Raw genomic sequence first — 19,144 nt, forward strand, 5'->3', positions numbered from 1 at the left:
CGTTGCAAATGAACGGGACGCCGAGGCCTCTTCTCCATTAGGGAAACTCTCGAAGATATTTCTGGAGAGTAGGGAGTATGAGGATCTGTCCATAGGGCAATATTGTTTTTGGTGAGGTGAAGAGATACCGAATGTGGACTGAGAGCCCGACAGTTCCTTGTCCATGAGAGATGCCTGATTACTTTCTCTGCTATCTTGTCCCAGATCTGAAATCGATTGTTCATGAGGGGAAGGGATTGTCTTAATACTAGTAAATGAATTACTAAATGTTCCTAGGATAGTGGGGTGTAGGAGTATTAACGGCCTGGGGGAGGAAGTATTTAAAAAATAGCGATATAACAGGATACCTTGCTTTTGTAAAATCTCTCTTGCGTCGTATAATCTGTTCGTCACATACTCAGAATGAAAAGTGACAATGAGTCTCCAGGATCGTAGATTAGAGGAGAGGTTAGTCATGTGGTTAATAAAACTTTGTCTAAGAGTAGCCTTAAGGGCACGGCTAAAACTAAGGTCTAGGAAAGAAATATTTGGAAAGGACGGACGAGTGTCAAGATCCTTTTGATGGTATATGACAACAAGCTTCTTTGGTTGTAATACTAAGTTCCAAGGGGGAGGGCCTGGAGATGCACAAGAAGGTATAGTTGGAATAGGTTTCGTCTTTGGTCTGAGTGTGGGTAGGGATTTTTCCTGTCTGATTATTGCTTGATGGGAGGGCAGTTGATTCTTTGTGGAGTGAAGAATGCTCAGTCTGGGTGGATCAAGCTTGGGGGTTTGTCTTGCAGGGCTAGCCTTTGAAGATGGACCTTTCCCTCCAGAGGAATCTCTGGGTCTTATGGCTTGATGGTCATAGTAGCAATTGTCCCTGGGAACGGCCCTCTGGGTGGAGGATTTCTGGTTGTCTTTGCCATGATGGCGCAAAGTTGTCTTGGAGGGTTTTGTAGGGGGATCTAGGAGTTTGAATAAAGGCTTGAAATTCATTTTCTTCCCTGGTTTAAGTTTGGAGTTCTTGATGTTTTTAGATTTTTTTTGAGGTCTTGTTGGCGCCGTCTTGGTGGAACAGTGTGCCTTTGAGGTCCTTCTGGAGGTTGTTTTGGTTGAGCATACAGAAGCAGATGAGCTGGAATGTCTACCAGAGTCATTAGAATTGTTACTTAAGAGTAATCCCATAGCCTGGACCAGTGTTGTCAATAGGCTGTTAGTCTCAACGATGTAGGCTTTAATCGAGGCCAATTCCTTCATCATAGGATCGTCTCTTGCCAGCAGGGGGGGACATGAGGCTGCTGTTTTCTGTAATGAAGGCAGCTCACAAGGGGAATGAGTGATTAAAAATGGAGACGATGAATCCTGCGAGTCATGCAGCGAGTCGAGAGTTAGCAGCTCTGTAGGGATATCTCCTCCAGACGATCAATTGAAGCCTGCATCCTGAAGTTCTGCTGCCAAATTTTTGGATTGAGAGGAATCACTCATCAGATGTTTAGGAAGCTGACGGTCTAAAGTCCACTCGTACGCTTCCCTTCCCGAGAAAGATGACTTTGACTTGGGAGGAAAGAAGTGTGTAATCGTAAGTTGCTGATGAATGTCCTCCCCCTCAGATAAGCCCAGTTCTTTACATTTCTGTCTAGTATAGACCATTATAAGCCCCTGAAATTCCTTTGTCAGTACTTAAAAGGAGTGGATGGCTGAGTCAAATATGAAATCACACTCAGTTGGGAAAGGTAGCTTGGTTATACTCTGTTATTGCTCTGTTATTCATGGAGGTAGAGAGTGTTTATGAAGATCCACAATGTTATTCAAACATAGGCAGATGGATGAAAGCAAAGAAGAGTTGGCAGAGACTCGTGTCTTATCGGATCATAAAGATTAAATATTTGTTCTTTAGAAGGAATAAGAGTCTATTAAAAGCTCAGGACAAACTTCGGAATGTCTTGCTCTGTAAAAGGAGCTCAAGGCTACTGTTAATTAGCAGGAATCCGGAAGGGAGAAGACAGAATCAGAGAGGAGTAGAAACACGTCTTACCCTGGCTGCAGTCAGCGCCGACTCCCATATTTATTTATCCTTACAGCCCACCCTTCACCACTCCAGAGCAGGTTACACAAATATCACAAATAAAATAAAAAGGATAAAAACAACCAATATTGGAATAACAGAACAGCAGCAGAGAACAGCAGTATGCAGGAGAGAAGACATACACTAAGCCAAAGATTTGGACAAATAAATGTGTCTTGACCTTCAAAAAGCATCCAATGGTGGTGCAAGGTGCACCTAGGTCCTTATTCCACAAGCTGAGGACTCACAAAGGGTGATGGTACTACCAGACAAACCTTCCCCGATATTTGGTTCCCAACTCAGTTTGGGCTCAGTTTATACATTAGTGTTAACAAAGATAACTGACAACTAAAGCAGATATTTCAAGACTAGTTTAATGTGCGTCTGGCTGGAGACACCAGACTTGCTGTATATTCTGCACTAGTTGAAGCTTCCCGATTGTCTTCAAGTGCAGCCCCACATAGAGAACATTGCAGCAGTCAAATCTGGAAGTTACCACAGGGTGGCACTGTAGCCAAGCTATTCCTATCAAGAAAGGGTTATAGCTGGAAATAGGCGTTCCTGGTCCCTTGGGCCTCAAGTGACACAGATACTGTATATCAAAGAGAACTTCCAAGTTATACACCTATTTGGTTACTTGTGGTTTGCAAATCCCCAAAGTGATGACAATTGTTCCTAATTTTTGTTTAACGTTGTATTTCCAACTTCTTATAATCACTTGCCATAGAGTCATACATCTTAATTCTGGATTTCCCATGAGTGCATCAATATTAGAAGCATAATATCTGGCACTGGGGGTAGGGGTTGTTTTTAAAATGATACCAATTTCCAGCAGTGTACTGCACTACAAAGGACAGTCAAATGTGACAGAGAAGCACAAAGCAGTAATCAAGCCTGGCCAAATTATTCTATAGTCTTAGAAGGTTGTATAATCTTAGAAGGGGGTGTGGCTGTGAGGGGTATAGCTATCAAAACAGGACCCTGCACTTCTGAAGTTGCCACTACACTACTGACTGTAGTAATAATGGCACGAAAAGATTATAGAGAATGGCCAGAGAGAAAAAATGTTCTTGTAGAGGCCTGGTAGAATAGATTCAAGGACAAAGACAGAATTCTGCTGGTGGGTCTCTTTTTGTCAAAGAACAAGGACCACTGATTGAAAGGAGGAAGATAAATTTAAACTATTTAATTTAATAATTAAATATATTTATTTACTGGGATGACTGAAATCTTTTCTTTGCTCTCAGTCATTTAGGACCAATTTAAGTATACTGCTAACCTATAGCAACATTTGACACAATAATGCAACATTTGTCAGGCAGTATGAATTCCAAAAACAACAACAAAAAACTTGTTTTTCAAAACTCAATCACATGAGTGAAAGGTCCATTTGTGTCTACTTTCAACACTTGCCGGTTTCCATATGTGCCATGCTTGAGAACAGCACCAGATTCTGCACATTTGGTATTAGCAGATAGTTCTCTTTCACATTGAGTCACAAACTGGGAATAGAGCTCCATCCCAATTTCCTTTTCAACGTTGGAATGATACTGCATGCTTCTTCCCTTCACTTTACCACCCAGTGTAGCCTGGGGTATTATTAATATGCTACCTGGCAAATCCAAAATAGAAACATATTTGCCACCTTCAGTTTCACTTAACTTCACATTTACGAGTGTATCAACTGCAAAGAAAGAAGGGGGAAAAAGACTGTAATTAGCACATTTAAAACAGTCACATTAACAATGCAGCATATTAAATGCTAACCATAATGAAAGAAATCAAGACATTTGGATTGTGAAACAGGCAGATAAATAGTACCTGAACATCAGTGTCCAGTTTCTTACATAATAGCTGAGAAGAAACAAATTTACCTGTATGTTGGCTCCCCCTACTGGCTTCCTGAAGTATGTGTGTGTATATACAGTCACCTGAAAGATCTCTCAGACACCAGTTTCCAGTTGCTTACAAGCAATAAGTGGAATATGTGCAGCTGCCAAATTAAGGACACTTTGTGCATGATCTTTCTACATAGAGATTATTTCCATGTAAGAATAATGTGCACACTGTTGATTTTGTTGCAGTCTAAGTCATGGGCAGCTTCAGAACTTGTTATCTAGACAATTTAGACAAGGCACTAAGGACTTAATAAAATCAATGAATGCATATCATATTTTTTTTCTAAAACAAGATATAATCTGAAATAGGAAAATGTTTGTACACACTGAAATGGACAGAATGTCACCATGGTATGAACTGGTCCAATCCTGATTTGGAAGCAAATTATGGTTTTCAATAACCATCCAGAACAATAAGCTGCTCAGAACAAACTGGTTACTTGGGAACCAGAAGGTGAAGAGAAGATCTGGAGTGCATGAGAAGGTGTGTGTGAACCTGAAATATAGTTCTGACAGACAACACATGGTTTGGCAGTGTTGCTGTTTACATGTATATACCACTTTTCCTCCAAGGAGCTCAAAGTGGTGTACATAGTTCTCCCCTCTCCATTTTATCCTCACAACATTCCTGTGTGATAGGATAGCCTGAGAGACAGTGACTGGCCCAAGGTCACCCAGTGAACTTCATGGCCTATTGTCATGTATGAAGTGGCCCTGACTGTAAGTCCACCAATTCATTTGATACATTTTTTCACTGTCTAATAATGGGACTTGGATTTAGACTACTTTTGCACCTTTATTCTGAATTCTTGGAAGACTGCAATGTATTCTTACTTCACTTCATCCTCATGGCAACCTGGGGTTATAAATTATACTATGAGATACTTTATTTATTTTATTTATTAAATTTCTTAGTCGCCCATCTGGCTGGTTCTCCAGCCACTCTGGCCATGTACAAATTAGCATATCAGTGCAATAAACATTAAAATCTGAGCCAATAATAAAATCTATCTACACATCTAATAACATAGCAATCCAGTAAACATTAAAATCTACACCAATAATAATAATAAAATCTAATCCTCCCCAAAGGCCTGCCTACTTATGTTCCTAAGCTTCATAACTGTGAAGGGATCTGAAACGTGTGCTAGTTTTCATCACCCTAATCATTAGTAAAACAAGATAATTAAAAGATGACAAATTGTAAGCATTAGAAGCCCTTTCTGATGTGTTCGTGGGGTGGGAGTTGGCTTCAGCATGGGTTCTTCCTTTGTTATGAAGACAAAAATCTGAAGTCTCAGGCCACAAGGGAGGATACCACTCTGAGAAACCAGTGGTACCTAGAGTAATGAAGGCTCAGAAAAAAACTGGAAAAAATGAGGGCAGAATTTTTTTAAAAAACCCTGGCTTTCCTCTAAATTTTCACATCTCTAGTGCAGTTGTGTGTGTGTGTGTGTGTAGTCTCCCACACTAGTGCAGTAGTGTGTCTCCCACAGCTACAGACACCTCTAGGAGCCGATCAGCATGAAAGGGGAGAGTGTTAAGCTAACGAGAATAGTGTTCTCAGTTGCTGACTTACCTCCTTCCACTCTGATTGGCTCCAATCAGCAGGAAAGGCCTAAGAAGCATGTTAGAAGACTCATATCAGTAGCTAACACACTCCCCTTTTATGCTGATTGGCGCATAGAATGTTGGAGACATAGGGACTCTGCTCCCAAAAGGTAAGGGGTCTAAGACCCTAAGGGCCCCTGGGCAACTACACCCCTGCATGGTCCCTATTTCTGGAAAGAACTACACTGGCTGTAAACATACTATAGGAGCAAGGTGTAACAATACTGAGTGTGTGCCACTTAACAAGTTTCTTTCAAAAAATAAACTATAGATGAAAAAAAAGAACAGAAAATCTTAAAAGGATTGCAACGTATTCTTTTATTACCAGTTCAGGTTCTATTTCAATACAGCCTCAAGTCTAAAGCTAAATAATGGCATTCCATTAAAAACACACTCTGCTTCAACAAGCTTATTAACAGCCACTTTTAATAAGGATGAGTTAATTAAAAAGTACATTGGATTTACATGCAGTCCAACTCTGAATGAAACACTTGTTCAGAATAACTTTCCCAAGAGTTCCCAAGATGACAGCTTTCACTATTTCACAGTTTTTCAATACAAAACCTCATAAAATGAGCTTGTATTATTAAAGTTATATTCAATTATGCAGCTAAAGTTACTTAAATATTTTTAAATGGCTGTTTTAAGTATATTTTAACTATAAACCTACCTATTTTGGGAATGATTTCTTCACTAGCCCCCTTGAAGAAACATACATAGATTATAAGTCCCCGTTGGATCTATGCAAAATAACAAAGAAATATATTTATACAACTATATACCTACAAAATGCATTATACTGTAATTAAATATATCTATTAATTCTGTGCATGAAACCATTCATGCAGCACAATCCTATACATGTAGTTTCAGGCATAAGCCCATAGAATTCAATGGCACTTTCTCCCAGGTAAATGTGTATAGGATTTTATCCAGGCACAGCAATCCAACTGCTGGGAAGCCCGTGGAAAGCTCCATGGGATCCTCCCACTGCTGAGGAACCACCAGCCTGGCTGGACTGGCCATCCCCTGTGGCGCTGGCAGGCTCCTGCTGGAGCCACATCTGTGCTGTGGTGGAGGGCTGCTGCTGGCAGAGTCCAGCGAAGCCAGGAGCTTCCCCGTGCAGCCAGCACACTGTGGCATCCAACTCATCCCAGCCTGGAGGAAAGGTGACTCGAACTGCACCCTTAGCTGTAATCCAATACACACTTACCTGGGAGTAAGTCCCATTGAACCCAGTGGAGCTTACCTCTAAACAGACAAGTATTAGATTGCAGCCTTAATTGGGAAAAAACTAATTCATTTCTGTTCAGGCCTCATCTCAAATGTTTGTGCCTGCACAATAAAAGTAATTTCTTTTCAGTGCCTGGATTCTGAAGTAAAAGCTTATCTATGACTTAGAAAGTCAAATGCTAGATTTCTTTAAGGGTGTGGGTAGTATCTTGAAGAGGTCTTGTGAATAAAATTAAAGATTTTCCTATCTGGGATATATGAGATCATTGAGATCTTTTAGATAGTAAGCGGTCTATAAATGGAAATAATAATAATAATAATAATAATAATAATAATAATAATAATAATAAATGTGTCTCTGAACCTCTGATGTCATACATTTAAAAACAACTTTTTTAGTGACAGAACTGAATATTTTTATATTTTATATTTCTTTACTAAATACAAACTTACATAATTTATTTTGTGGCATACACAAGTCTGAAATGCATTCAAAATATACCTGTTTTCAAAACTATATTCAAATTGTAAAACAACATCAGCCACGTGGCAAGTATGTTCCATACTTGGTATTAGTCTCTGAATACCAGCTGAATCTGTAATCAAAATGTATCACAACTTCTATAAGTCAGCTGATCTTCAGTAAAAGTCAGCTTTCTTGAGACAATAATGCCTAATCTTTTATATGGACTTCAGTTTGGAAAAGATAATTAAAAACAAAATTGACATTTTACAATGTCCCGTAATGTTAGAGGATTTGTGTAAAGATGATTATTTTAATAAATAAAATAATCCTCATCATTTTTATAGTATTGTAGAGTGTTCAATATTCTTGTAAGGTAGGACAGTAATATTGTCCTTATATTGCAATGAATGCGGCTGAGATAGTGGCTTGTCCAAGGCCTACTAGTGATCTGTCGCAGATATGAGATTTGAATCAGAGATGTCAAATGTTCATAGCTCTAGGCATTTTCGCAATATTCCTGGCTTGTCACTCAAAGCAGAGTACATGCTTTGCATTCAAAACGCCCCAGGTTCAAATCACTTGTGTCTCCAGATAAAACTAGGAAAGACTCCTGCCTGAAATCCTGGAAAGCCATTGCTAATTCAGCGTTGAGAACACTGAGCCACATGTACTAATGCTCTGACCTGGTATAAGGAAGCTTCCCAATATGCATGTACCCCCGGCTCAATGCGGGAATCAAATGAAAGCATATTAAAGCATATTATTAAAGCTTATTAAAATAATAAGTGTTCACATATTACATTAAACATGTATAATCTGTGTACACAATAATGGAGCATTACAAATCAACAAATATACATTTTTCGCACAAGCCTTGAACATGTGTTGATTGGAGCATGTCAACAGATCTTATGTCTACTCAGAATTAGGGACAAAGAGAACTATTACAATTGTTATTGTACAGAAATAGAAGAGGACAACAGAAAAGGAAGAACAAGAGCCCTATTCCAAAAGATTAGAGAAATTAAAGGGAAATTTAAACCAAGCGTAGAGATGTTGAATAATCAACAGGGGAACACACTGACTGACCGAGATGGAATAAAAGGAAGATGGAAGCAATACACTGAAGAACTCTATAAAAGAGATGCCAGGATGACAGATTCATTCACGGAGGAACCATATGATGAAGAACCAGAAATTTTAGAATAGGAGGTGAAAGCTGCTCTTAAAATACTTGGAGTTGCTACAAGCTACTGAGATTGAATCTGTCCAAATTTTGACAAAAATCTGTCAAGAAATATGGAAAACTAAACAATGGCCCACAGACTGGAAGCGTTCCATATACATCCCAATTTCAAAGAAAGGGGATCCCAGGGAATGCAGTAATTATCAAACTATTGCCTTAATATCCCATGCAAGTAAAGTAATGCTCAAGATTCTACAACAAAGGCTCTTACCATATATGGAGTGAGAAATGCCAGACGTCCAAGTTGGATTTAGAAAGGGAAGAGGCACCAGAGATCCTATCACAAACATATGTTGGATAATGGAACGGAGCAAGGAATTTCAGAAGAAAATCACCCTGTGCTTTATAGATTACAGCAAAGCCTTTGACTGTGTAGATCATGAAAAACTATGGAATGCTTTAAAAGAAATGGGTGTGCCACAGCATCTGATTGTCCTGAAGCGTAACCTATACTCTGGACAGGAGGCTACTGTAAGGACAGAATATGGAGAAACTGATTGGTTCCCAGTTGGAAAGGGTGCGAGACAAGGGTGCATTTTATCACTCTATTTATTTAATCTGTACGCAGAACATATCATACGGAAAGTGGGATTGGACCAAGATGAAGGAGGTATGAAAATTGGAGGGAGAAATATTAATAATTTAAGATATGCAGACGATACCATGCTACAAGCAGAAACCAGTAATGATTTGAAATGAATGCTGATGAAAGTTCAAGAGGAAAGCAGGACTACAGCTGAACGTCAAAAAGACTAAACTAATGACAACAGAAGATTTATGTAACTTTAAAGTTGACAATGAGGACATTGAACTTGTCAAGGATGATCAATACCTTGGCACAGTCATTAACCAAAATGCAAACAATAGTCAAGAAATCAGAAGAAGGCTAGGACTGGCGAGGGCAGCTATGAGAGAACTGGAAAAGGTCCTCAAATGCAAAGATATATCACTGAACACTAAAGTCAGGATCATTCAGACCATGGTATTTCCGATCTCTATGTATGGATGTGAAAGTTGGACAGTGAAAAAAGCGGATAAGAGAAAAATCAACTCATTTGAAATGTGGTGTTGGAGGAAAGCTTTGTGGATACCATGGACTGCGAAAAAGACAAATAATTGGGTGTTAGAACAAATTAAACCAGAACTATCACTAGAAGCTAGAATGATGAAACTGAGGTTATCATACTTTGGACACATAATGGGAAGGCATGATTCACTAGAAAAGACAATAATGCTGGGGAAAATAGAAAGGAGTAGAAAAAGAGGAAGGCCAAACAAGAGATGGATTGATTCCATGAAAGAAGCCACAGACCTGAACTTACAAGATCTGAACAGGGTGGTTCACGACAGACGCTGTTGGAGGTGTCTGATTCATAGGGTCGCCATAAAGTCGTAGTGACTTGAAGGCACATAAAAACAACAAACTCAGAATTAAGTCCCACTGAAATATTAAATGTATGTATTGATAAGTATGTTGCAGCCTTTGCGTTCCCTTCATGCTGACGGTTCTCAGTGCAGAAAAGAGGCATCGGTACTGCTAAGCAATTATGGCGAGCAGAGGTTTCGCGCTGACGTTACAAACCCTGGTTTTCATATGCGAAAACGCTCACCATTACGCTCCCGGGATTTTTCCCGAGTTCCGCAAGTGCTTCACATACATTTCTTTTGTGATAAAAGCTGGTCAGTTCTCCCCCCTTCCCCTGCCGCAGTGTCTGTGTCTGTCTATCTATTTATCTACAGTATCTATATCACTCAGGAAAAATCCTCACGATTATTACAATGATCCACATTAGCAGACCGATTATTTTAGGAAGCAAACAAGCAAGCAGGGTGATGATGTTCAATTTGAAGATCAATCCGGGAATGTCTTTTAGGGCCGAGAGGATATTAAATCATTGAAACCCTGATCTCCTGGACTTTCCTTCTACAGACGTTCACAGCAGACGGGCAAGCAGGAAGAGACAGCTATGAGCTCTGCTTATTATTTCGGGGATCTCTTAAAAGACAGTAAAGGGAAACCCGAGAGATTTACCTCCACCCACTCGGCTTCGGAACCCGGCTCGGCAGGCTTCACCTGCAGCCTCGCGCGCAGGCACTGCTGCAAAAGCACTCGGGCGGAAGGACCCCGGTTCGAGCCGGCCATGGCCATATAACACCCTGCGGGGGAAATAGGAACAGGAACAGAAACAGAAACCCACACCCGCCTCTACTCTTTCTCCAGCTCCTCCTCTAACAGGCAAACTCCACTGCTTTCCCCTGCTGAAGTCAGTTCATTGAATGGAGAAGGAACTTCCTGGTTCCTCTTTGACGGTTCCCCCCCCCCTCACGTAGGCGGAAGTGAAAGCTGCTTATTGCAATCAGTTGCAAAAGGCAAGATTTTAAGCGGGTAGTTGGCGTCTGAGTGGTGCTAAGGGACAGAAATCAGAGACGAAATAGAAATCGGAATCATGAAAACGCACCAGAAATACTTGTTGAAATTATCACCATCCATTTGTTTGTATGCCGCCTTTTGGTTTTTAAAAAAGTGCTCAACGCAGCTTATAATAGCAATGGGAACAGGATATCACAAATCTTGACTGGAGGTAGAAATTTGTTATGTGCCTTCAAGTCGATTACGACTTACGGCGACCCTATGAATCAGTGACCTCCAAGAGCATCTGTCATGAACCACCCTGTTCAGATCTTGTAAGTTCAGGGCTGTGGCTTCCTTTATGGAATCAATCCATCTCTTGTTTGGCCTTCCTCTTTTTCTACTCCCTTCTGTTTTTCCCAGCATTATTGTCTTTTCTAGTGAATCATGTCTTCTCATGTGTCCAAAGTATAATAACTTCAGTGTCATCATTTGAGCTTCTAGTGATAGTTCTTGTTTAATTTGTTCTAACACCCAATTCTTTGTCTTTTTCACAGTCCATGGTATGCGCAAAGCTCCCCTCCAACACATTTCAAATGAGATTTTTCCTCTTATCCGCTTTTTTCACTGTCCAGCTTTCCATACATAGAAATCGGGAATACCATGGTCTGAACGATCCTCACGTGAATTTGAAGACCTTTTCTAGTTCTCTCACAGCTGCCCTCCCCAGTCTTAGCCTTCTTCTGATTTCTTGACTATGGTCTTCATTTTGGTTAATGACTGTGCCAAGGTATTGATAATCCTTGACAAGTTCAAAGTCCTCACTGACAACTTCAAAGTTACATAAATCTTCTGTTGTCATTACTTTAGTCTTTTTGATGTTCTGTAGGCCTGCTTTTGTGCTTTCCTGTTTAACTGTCATCAACATTCATTTCAAATCATTACTGGTTTCTCCTAGTAGTATGGTATCGTCTGCATATCTTAAATTATTGGTATTTCTCCCTCCAGTTTTCACACCTCCTTCATCTTGGTCCAGTCCTGCTTTCCATATGATATGTTCTGCATATAGATTAAACAAAGAGGGTGACAAAATACACCCGTCTCACACCCTTTCCGACTGGGAACCATTTGGTTTCTCCATATTCTGTTCTTACAGTAGCCTCTTGTCCAGTGTATAGGTTGCACATCAGGACAATCAGTTGTTGTGGCACCCCCATTTCTTTTAATGCATTCCATAGTTTTTCATGATCTAGAGGTAGAAATTAGCGTTAGCAAATTTACATTGCTGACATGACTTAGGTCAGCAGCTTATCTAGAATATATTTGTTTTGATGCACCAATAGTGCATCTGGAAGTGGTGGGTTCAGGATCGTATTATTCTCCAGGAAAGAAGCTCCTTTTGACAAAGTCTTGTTTGCGGGGGGGGAGGGAGCACACTCTGACATAGTCAGAATGTGGCTCCTTGTCTACTGGATTGTAGCTGCTGCAGGTAGCTCTCCCATGTGTTACTAGAATGGTACTCCTTGCCAGGTGGTACAGGCACCTCCCCAAGAAACAGTGTTTTGGGTACCCTGGAAGCACTGTTTACTTCAGACACGTCTGCTCGAGTATAGGGGAGGATGGCAGAGATAGAGGTGGTGGTGGTTGCCCTCTGCTTGCCTGCTCAAGTGTACGGAGAGAACTGTGCTCAAAGCTTTAGATTGCTATAGCAAGATGCTACATGATAAAAGAAGAAAGGCAAGGCAGGCATCTCTGGATGCATTTTGGAAGAAGCCTTCAAGTGGGCTGTATGCAAGACTTAATTGACCTGGTTGTTTCATTCCAGACATGTGTATTATTAGTTTTGAATAAAAAGTTTGCTGAACATTTTGAACCCTTCTTTTTTGTAGTGTAGGAACCTATCCCTATTTTTTCCATGTTATTCCTACTTCTGGTACTAAAGTTTCTGTTATAGTAATGTCCAGTAACACATGTACTTCATTAACTGAGGTATAACTGTATTTATTAAAATTTATATCCCACCCTGCCTCCCAGAAGGAGCCAAGGTCAGCATTTTCTAGTACTGTAGCTTTTGCAGCCATTTGCAATGATGTACTGCAAAAGAGCACTCTACAATCATTTAAAGCTCATAAAAAGCCAAGGTAGCCATGTTAGTCCATAAGTAAAACAAACACCAAAATCCACAGATTTTATTAGACTCAACCAAAATGTCACAAAACAATGTTAAGCTATTTAAAGTTATGAAAAGCTGAAGGCTATTAGAATATGCCTGGGTATAACCCGATAGTCACCAAATAGCTGCCTGATGAAGATCAATATGAGTTTTGCTATTCACCTCAATGCAAGATGGATTTTATCCAGTTTATTTCTTTGAAATATTAACATGCTATGTCTTCATAAGCTGAAGGCATCTTTAAAGAACATATGAAAAGCATGTATAGCACGTTTATTAATTTTAATAAATTTACACCAAAATTATTTTTAAAACTACACATTCAGCAATATCATAACCAGAAAATGCCTTTCTCACTTTTATGCTAGCCAAGTGCCTTTCTCAACAAGGACATTTTACAATTTTTAAAAAGCATTGCTCTTATCTGCAGAAGAATGAATCCATCTACAGCAGATGTGCATTCACATCTGCAACATTAATCAGGGCTCTATTGGTGGCTGGATGCACCTTATGATGTGGACTTGAATATCATTCTCATTGGCGATCACTCGTAGCCAAGTTAGATTGTCTTCCAGGGTAAGGTCTTTAACAGTGGGTCCGTAAGTGACTGTGGAGGCCAATTCTGGATCCACACAGCCTCCCACAGTGAGGACATAGGTGTCCAGATGGAAGATGGTCACGATGAGGATTTGCTTGACGTGCCTTCCGCTTAGCTCATTTGTCCCGTTCGCCCTGTAATTGTCTTTTGCGACCGCTACGTGGTGACCCCACTGGATGCGGTGATCCAGTCTGGGAGAGAGATGAGGCAGACTATGTTTAGGGCACCTTTTCTAGCACCCTCCCCATACGGGGTGAGCAGAGTGGATCCTGAATAGGACTGCTCAGTCGTGGATATAGCTGCCGAACTACTCAACTGCCTCGGACCTTGAGCCAGGATGACTGAGTCTGTATCCACCGCCCATGTGCCGGTTCATGACTGGGGGCTTTTGGATTTCACAGTCCTGCCCCTGTCGCCATTCGCCGATTGGAAGAACCATCTAGTCCAGCACCCTGTGGCCATCCAGTGATGAACATAAGAAGCTGCCTTACACCGAGTCAGGCTGTTGCTCCATCTAGCTCAGTATTATCCACACTGACTGGCAGCAGCTCCAGTTTCAGACAGGTCTCCCCCCCCGTTGTTCCTGGAGATGTAGGGGATTGAACTTGGGACCTTCTTCATGTAAAGCAGATGCAGTACAAATGAGCTATAACCCTTCTGTGATGATGATTTTTAAAGTGTTTCTGATGCTTTCACCCATTGCTTCTTGGAAACCCACAAGCAAGACATAAGAACTACAGACTGTCCTTGTTTGCCCCCAGTAACAGGTATCCAGTTCTACTCATAACATGTGTCAAGCTATAGTTTGGGGCTAGCATGTTTAGGATTCAAATGTAAAAGGGGAACTTTAGATTGCATAAAAATGTAGCAGTAACTAAAAGACATCTTAGCATCTGTAATTGGGACTGGTGAGTCTGAAGATTGTCAAAAGTGAATTAAAATTAAATTACTCTTTTATAAATAAATTTGTGTCACAATAAAAGCATACATCAGAACCTATATTTTAACAATCCTGAATCTACCAAAACTGATAGAAGATTTGGATGTTGATAAAATGATATACTGTAGTACCTTCAATTGACTGGATGGACAGGTATACTGATGCAGTTGGTACATCATGTTTTCTAACATTATTATTTTTATTATTTATTTATTAATCACCTTCTACACACATCTCAAGGTGATGTAAAAATGCAATAAAACAGCTTAAAAATGGGGTGGGGGGGGAAGAAAACAGAAAATACCAGTGATTGAAAAAACCCAATACTACATAGAGACACCCATGGTAGAGACCTATTCATCCAGCTGGCAAGGCTTGTTAGAACAAATATGTCTCCAATTGCTTCTGGAACGTGTAGGTAGTGGAGGTCTGTTGTATCTTGACAGGAATGCTGTTCCACAGAACTATGGCAACCATACTGAAAGCCCTTCTCCAAGTTACTACGGAGTGGGCTTCTGAGATCTTTGAAAAATAACCCCTGCCGCAGACCACAGTGACCTACTGAATGGATACAGTGGTATCTCAAGTAATTGATGGTGAGAACTGTGTCTTACAGATGCATGTCACTTAATAAAAAGTTAACAATTCTGACCAGGCCATTCCTCCCCATCCATATGAGGTTATTTTTTAAGGAGGAAAGAAACTGTTTTAAGTTTAATGCAAATAATTCATTTAATGATAGAATATTAAGTATAATGATCAAATAAGCACTTACAAAAAAGGTTAACACAAAATATGTCAAGATATCTTTTCTTTCCTGTTTCCTTGTTTCTGTGTTGCCTTTCCTGCAGCTCTTTATTCTTCTGTGGGTGCTTCTAATATTGTGTGATATTCTCTCTGGGTCCATGGTGGTGTCTGTGCCCATGCCTTTGCTTGGCCTTCTGACTAGTTGGGGTTTTATTTGTGACCTTGTAGGAGGCAGAACAACTCAGTCCTGACCAAATGCACGTTGGAGCCAGCCCTCGCCCCCCATCAATTTCCTGTAAAGGAACACACATATACAAGCTATCATATTTCAGTTACTATGCCTTAAGGACACAGACAAGCTACTTGAAGGTATACAGCCCACCAAATGGCTTATCAGCCCTTGCTCTTCCTGGCAAGATGAAGGAGGCAGTAGTGTGTCTTCTTATGAGGTCCTCCCTGGACTTAGGATTGTTGAATAACTATAATCTGACTACAAAAGTTTCATTTTAGGCAAGATGCTTGCGAAAGTGGTGGTGGGGCAGCTTGAGACATGCCTGGATGAAATCAGCCATCTAGACCCACTTCAGTCCAGCTTCAGGCTCTTTTGGGACTGAACCTGTCTTGGTCACCCTGGTTGATGACCTTTGCAACTTTTGATACAATTGATCATGGTATCCTCCTAGTTCTGAAGGAACTGAAGCCATTGTGTTGCAGTGGTTCTGCTCCAATCTCCAAGGATAGTTCTAGAAAACAGCAAAGGGTCACTTCTGTTCAGGAGGGTGGGAGTTGTCCTGTGGGGATTTGGAACAAAGTGCCATCAATATGCTGATGACACCCAGCTCTATCTCTCAGTTCCATTGATACCAGGAGAGACAGTATAGGTCTTGAAACAGTGTATGGAGGTGGTAGTAGGTCAGATGTAGGCCAAAAACCTTTATTGAATCCAGGCAAAACCAAGGTGCTGTGTTCAGCTTGAAACCTGAGAAGCACAAGACTGAAGGCTGAACCTCTAACTTACTGAAAAGTCTGAGCATTATGCAAATGAAGCCAGGCTCAAACTGTGGGTAAAGAAGACTTGATGGCTGCTCTTTAAATACTACATCAGTCTTCATACATTGTTTTGTTCAACACTACAAATTATAAACCAGACATTAATATGTTAATATTTCCTGCCTTAGCTGCATAGTTTCCTAATTTGTATGTTCTAACATTTTAACAAATGTGGGGAAAGGTTTACCTTAAAACTGGAGCCAAGCAACTGCTTTTTGATAAGGAATGGCAAAAACATGTTCATTATATATTGCCCTTTAATATGAAAAGAGTACAAGCATATTGGGAAGGATGTGCATGCATCTATATTCTGTAGTGATAAAAGTGCAGTTTTACAGAGTCCAGGGACAAACTAGAGACACAGAGCTGCTGTGAGGTCATGTCTCTTCACTCTCACTTCCTTTTACTGTCAAATACAAGCTATTTGTGCCATTGAATTATCATGAATGTCTCATAAGCCCCACATCTCACAATTGACTAGAAGGGATGGGGAGATACCTAGTGCAGTTAGTTCACATCATGCTTGGTATCAGATGTTACAAGGAAGAGAGTAAAGATGCATGCTGTGGCAACATCTTACAACTAGTTGGACTTAAGATAGCCCTTGTATCTGCAGCCTGTGACCTTAAAATATTATTATTATAAACCTTTTTTTTACCCAACCACATTGGAACATTCTGCTTGAATGTCAAATCCACTAAGAATTATGAATATGCAGTGATTGCCATTTATTTCCAAAGGATGCAAGAATACGTATAGAATATATAAATATACCATGATAAAAATCAGATGACGTGATGCAATGTGACCAGGAAAAATGGAAAGCACTAAAGTAACTTTCTCCAGATCTGCTGATTCTCCTAGTTTACTGCTTTACCACCATGTGATACTCAAGAGACAAAGGTCACATCAATCACAACAAAGGAACTAGTGATCATGTTACTAGAGTTCATTATGTGTCTGCAGAACATCAGTTTTTGTCCTGCTCTTTTCCGCTGGTATTGAGATATTGCACTGCAGACATTAAAAAGTCATTTCTGCTGGTGTATTCATGCAGAAAAGCTGCTTCTCTATCAACAGCACATGTACAGTACCACTCTATTTATTTATTTATTTTATTAAATTTATATATCGCCCCATAGCCGAAGCTCTCTGGGCGGTTCACAACTCTGGGCGGTTCTATGATGTACAGGAGAAAAAGAAGATTTGGAGAAGCCAGGTTTAAGCACTTTAAATAACAATTTTAAGGGGCTGGATAGAACAAAGATGGAGGTAGGGAAAGGTAAAATGAGAGCCAACAATGCACAAATGGCAAGACTAGATACTGTCTGGCCCCTTTCGTGCCATAAATGCACAAATTTCAAACACAAAACATGTAAGATAATTACAAGCAAGGATAACTTGTATTGATCCATTGTTGAGCCTCAGCTCTCCCAGAAGGGCCAGGAAGGAGGGAGGCATGAGTTTCAGGCGCCTCCGCTGCCAGGAGACACAGCGCGAGACCTTGGGGAGGGAAGCGAGCCTGAATTCCAGTCAGTTCCCACAGAAGACGCGATCTCCAAGGAGGACCTGCTGCTGAGGACCTGTTGCGGGAAGCTCCAGCAAAAGTGCCAACTCCTCCCTTACCAAGCAGTTCCCAGGATACCACCAGCGTGACGCAACCCCCTGACCTCGAATCCGTTACTCAGGAGCAGGTGTCTTCCAATGAGCTGTTAACAGACACGCTCCCCCGTCACCTCGCTCCCGCCGCCGCGAGAAACGGACAGGGCAGAGACAGGACTTGTGAAGGAGTCAGAGATTACGATAGAAAACGTTCCCTACTTAAGCTTGCCACTTACAGTGGGGAGCTGCTGTGTCAACTTCCTTCATATGCCGCAGAGCATGTCTAGAGTGTAGTTAGGGATTTTAGTGAGTTAGTGCAGGTTTTTCTATGAAGCACAATGCCTTTGATGTATCCATTACTTTAATAAAACGAGATTTAATTGCATCGCATCTCAGCCTCGTAGTTCTGGCTCTGGACGGGACATCCATAAACAGAGGCTACTAGTCTTGTTTTGCATTACTATGGTAGACTAAAATTTCTAATCCAGAGGCGAGAAACCTTTTTCAGCTCTAGGATGGCGCTCCCTTCTGGGCAACCTTCAGAGGGCCATGTGCCAGCAGTGGGCAGGGCCAAAGGCAAAAGTGGGTGGGTCAATGAATGTAAATGTTACATTTGTACAAGTAGGCTAGTTTTTACACCCACTTACAACCTCTTTATCCTCCCCTCAGACCAGCAAGACATTATCCAAGTTCAAGGACACATTCCAGCCAGGCAAAAATACTAGGGATGAAAATTAGGGCCAGTGAGGGGTGTAGCCTGGAAAGAGTTTTGAGGGCCAGACAGAGAGGCCTGGAGGGTTACATTTGGCTACCAGGCCTGAGATTCCCCACTTCTGCCCTAATCTATTTGCAAATTTTCATCAAAAGGGTTGAACAAATCCACTCTTATCATACCCCAATTGTGAAGAATTGATTTCTACTTTTAATAATTTGACACTATCTTCCTCCAATGTTCTCCTGCTCTCATTTTATCTGATGATCCTGCTGCCTTCCCAGTTAGATATTTCTTGGAAGAAGAATGACAGGAAAATGTACTCAAAAGTGTGGGATAACAATTGCTTGACATGATGTTGGTTGTATAATCTTCGTTAAAACAAGTCAGAATAAATGCTCAACAGCCAATGTTGTATAATCTCCCTACAAACTTTATGCAAACTAACCAAGATGAATGCTTGTCTGGAAG

At 40.7% G+C, this 19,144-nt stretch overlaps 1 protein-coding gene across 1 annotated transcript; it reads right to left on the bottom strand.

Annotated features, from left to right (window-relative positions):
* Positions 1-2,218: 2,218 nt before the first annotated feature.
* Positions 2,219-10,790, bottom strand: DTD2 (D-aminoacyl-tRNA deacylase 2). The gene is made up of 3 exons (XM_061611603.1): positions 10,534-10,790; positions 6,227-6,296; positions 2,219-3,731 (listed from the first exon to the last, which is right to left on the bottom strand). The coding sequence occupies exons 1-3, from the start codon at positions 10,648-10,650 to the stop codon at positions 3,406-3,408; spliced, it is 513 nt and encodes a 170-aa protein (XP_061467587.1). The 5' UTR covers positions 10,651-10,790; the 3' UTR covers positions 2,219-3,405.
* Positions 10,791-19,144: the final 8,354 nt, after the last annotated feature.

This window comes from Rhineura floridana, chromosome 2, assembly GCF_030035675.1.
Source record: "Rhineura floridana isolate rRhiFlo1 chromosome 2, rRhiFlo1.hap2, whole genome shotgun sequence".
NCBI lineage: Eukaryota > Metazoa > Chordata > Lepidosauria > Squamata > Rhineuridae > Rhineura > Rhineura floridana.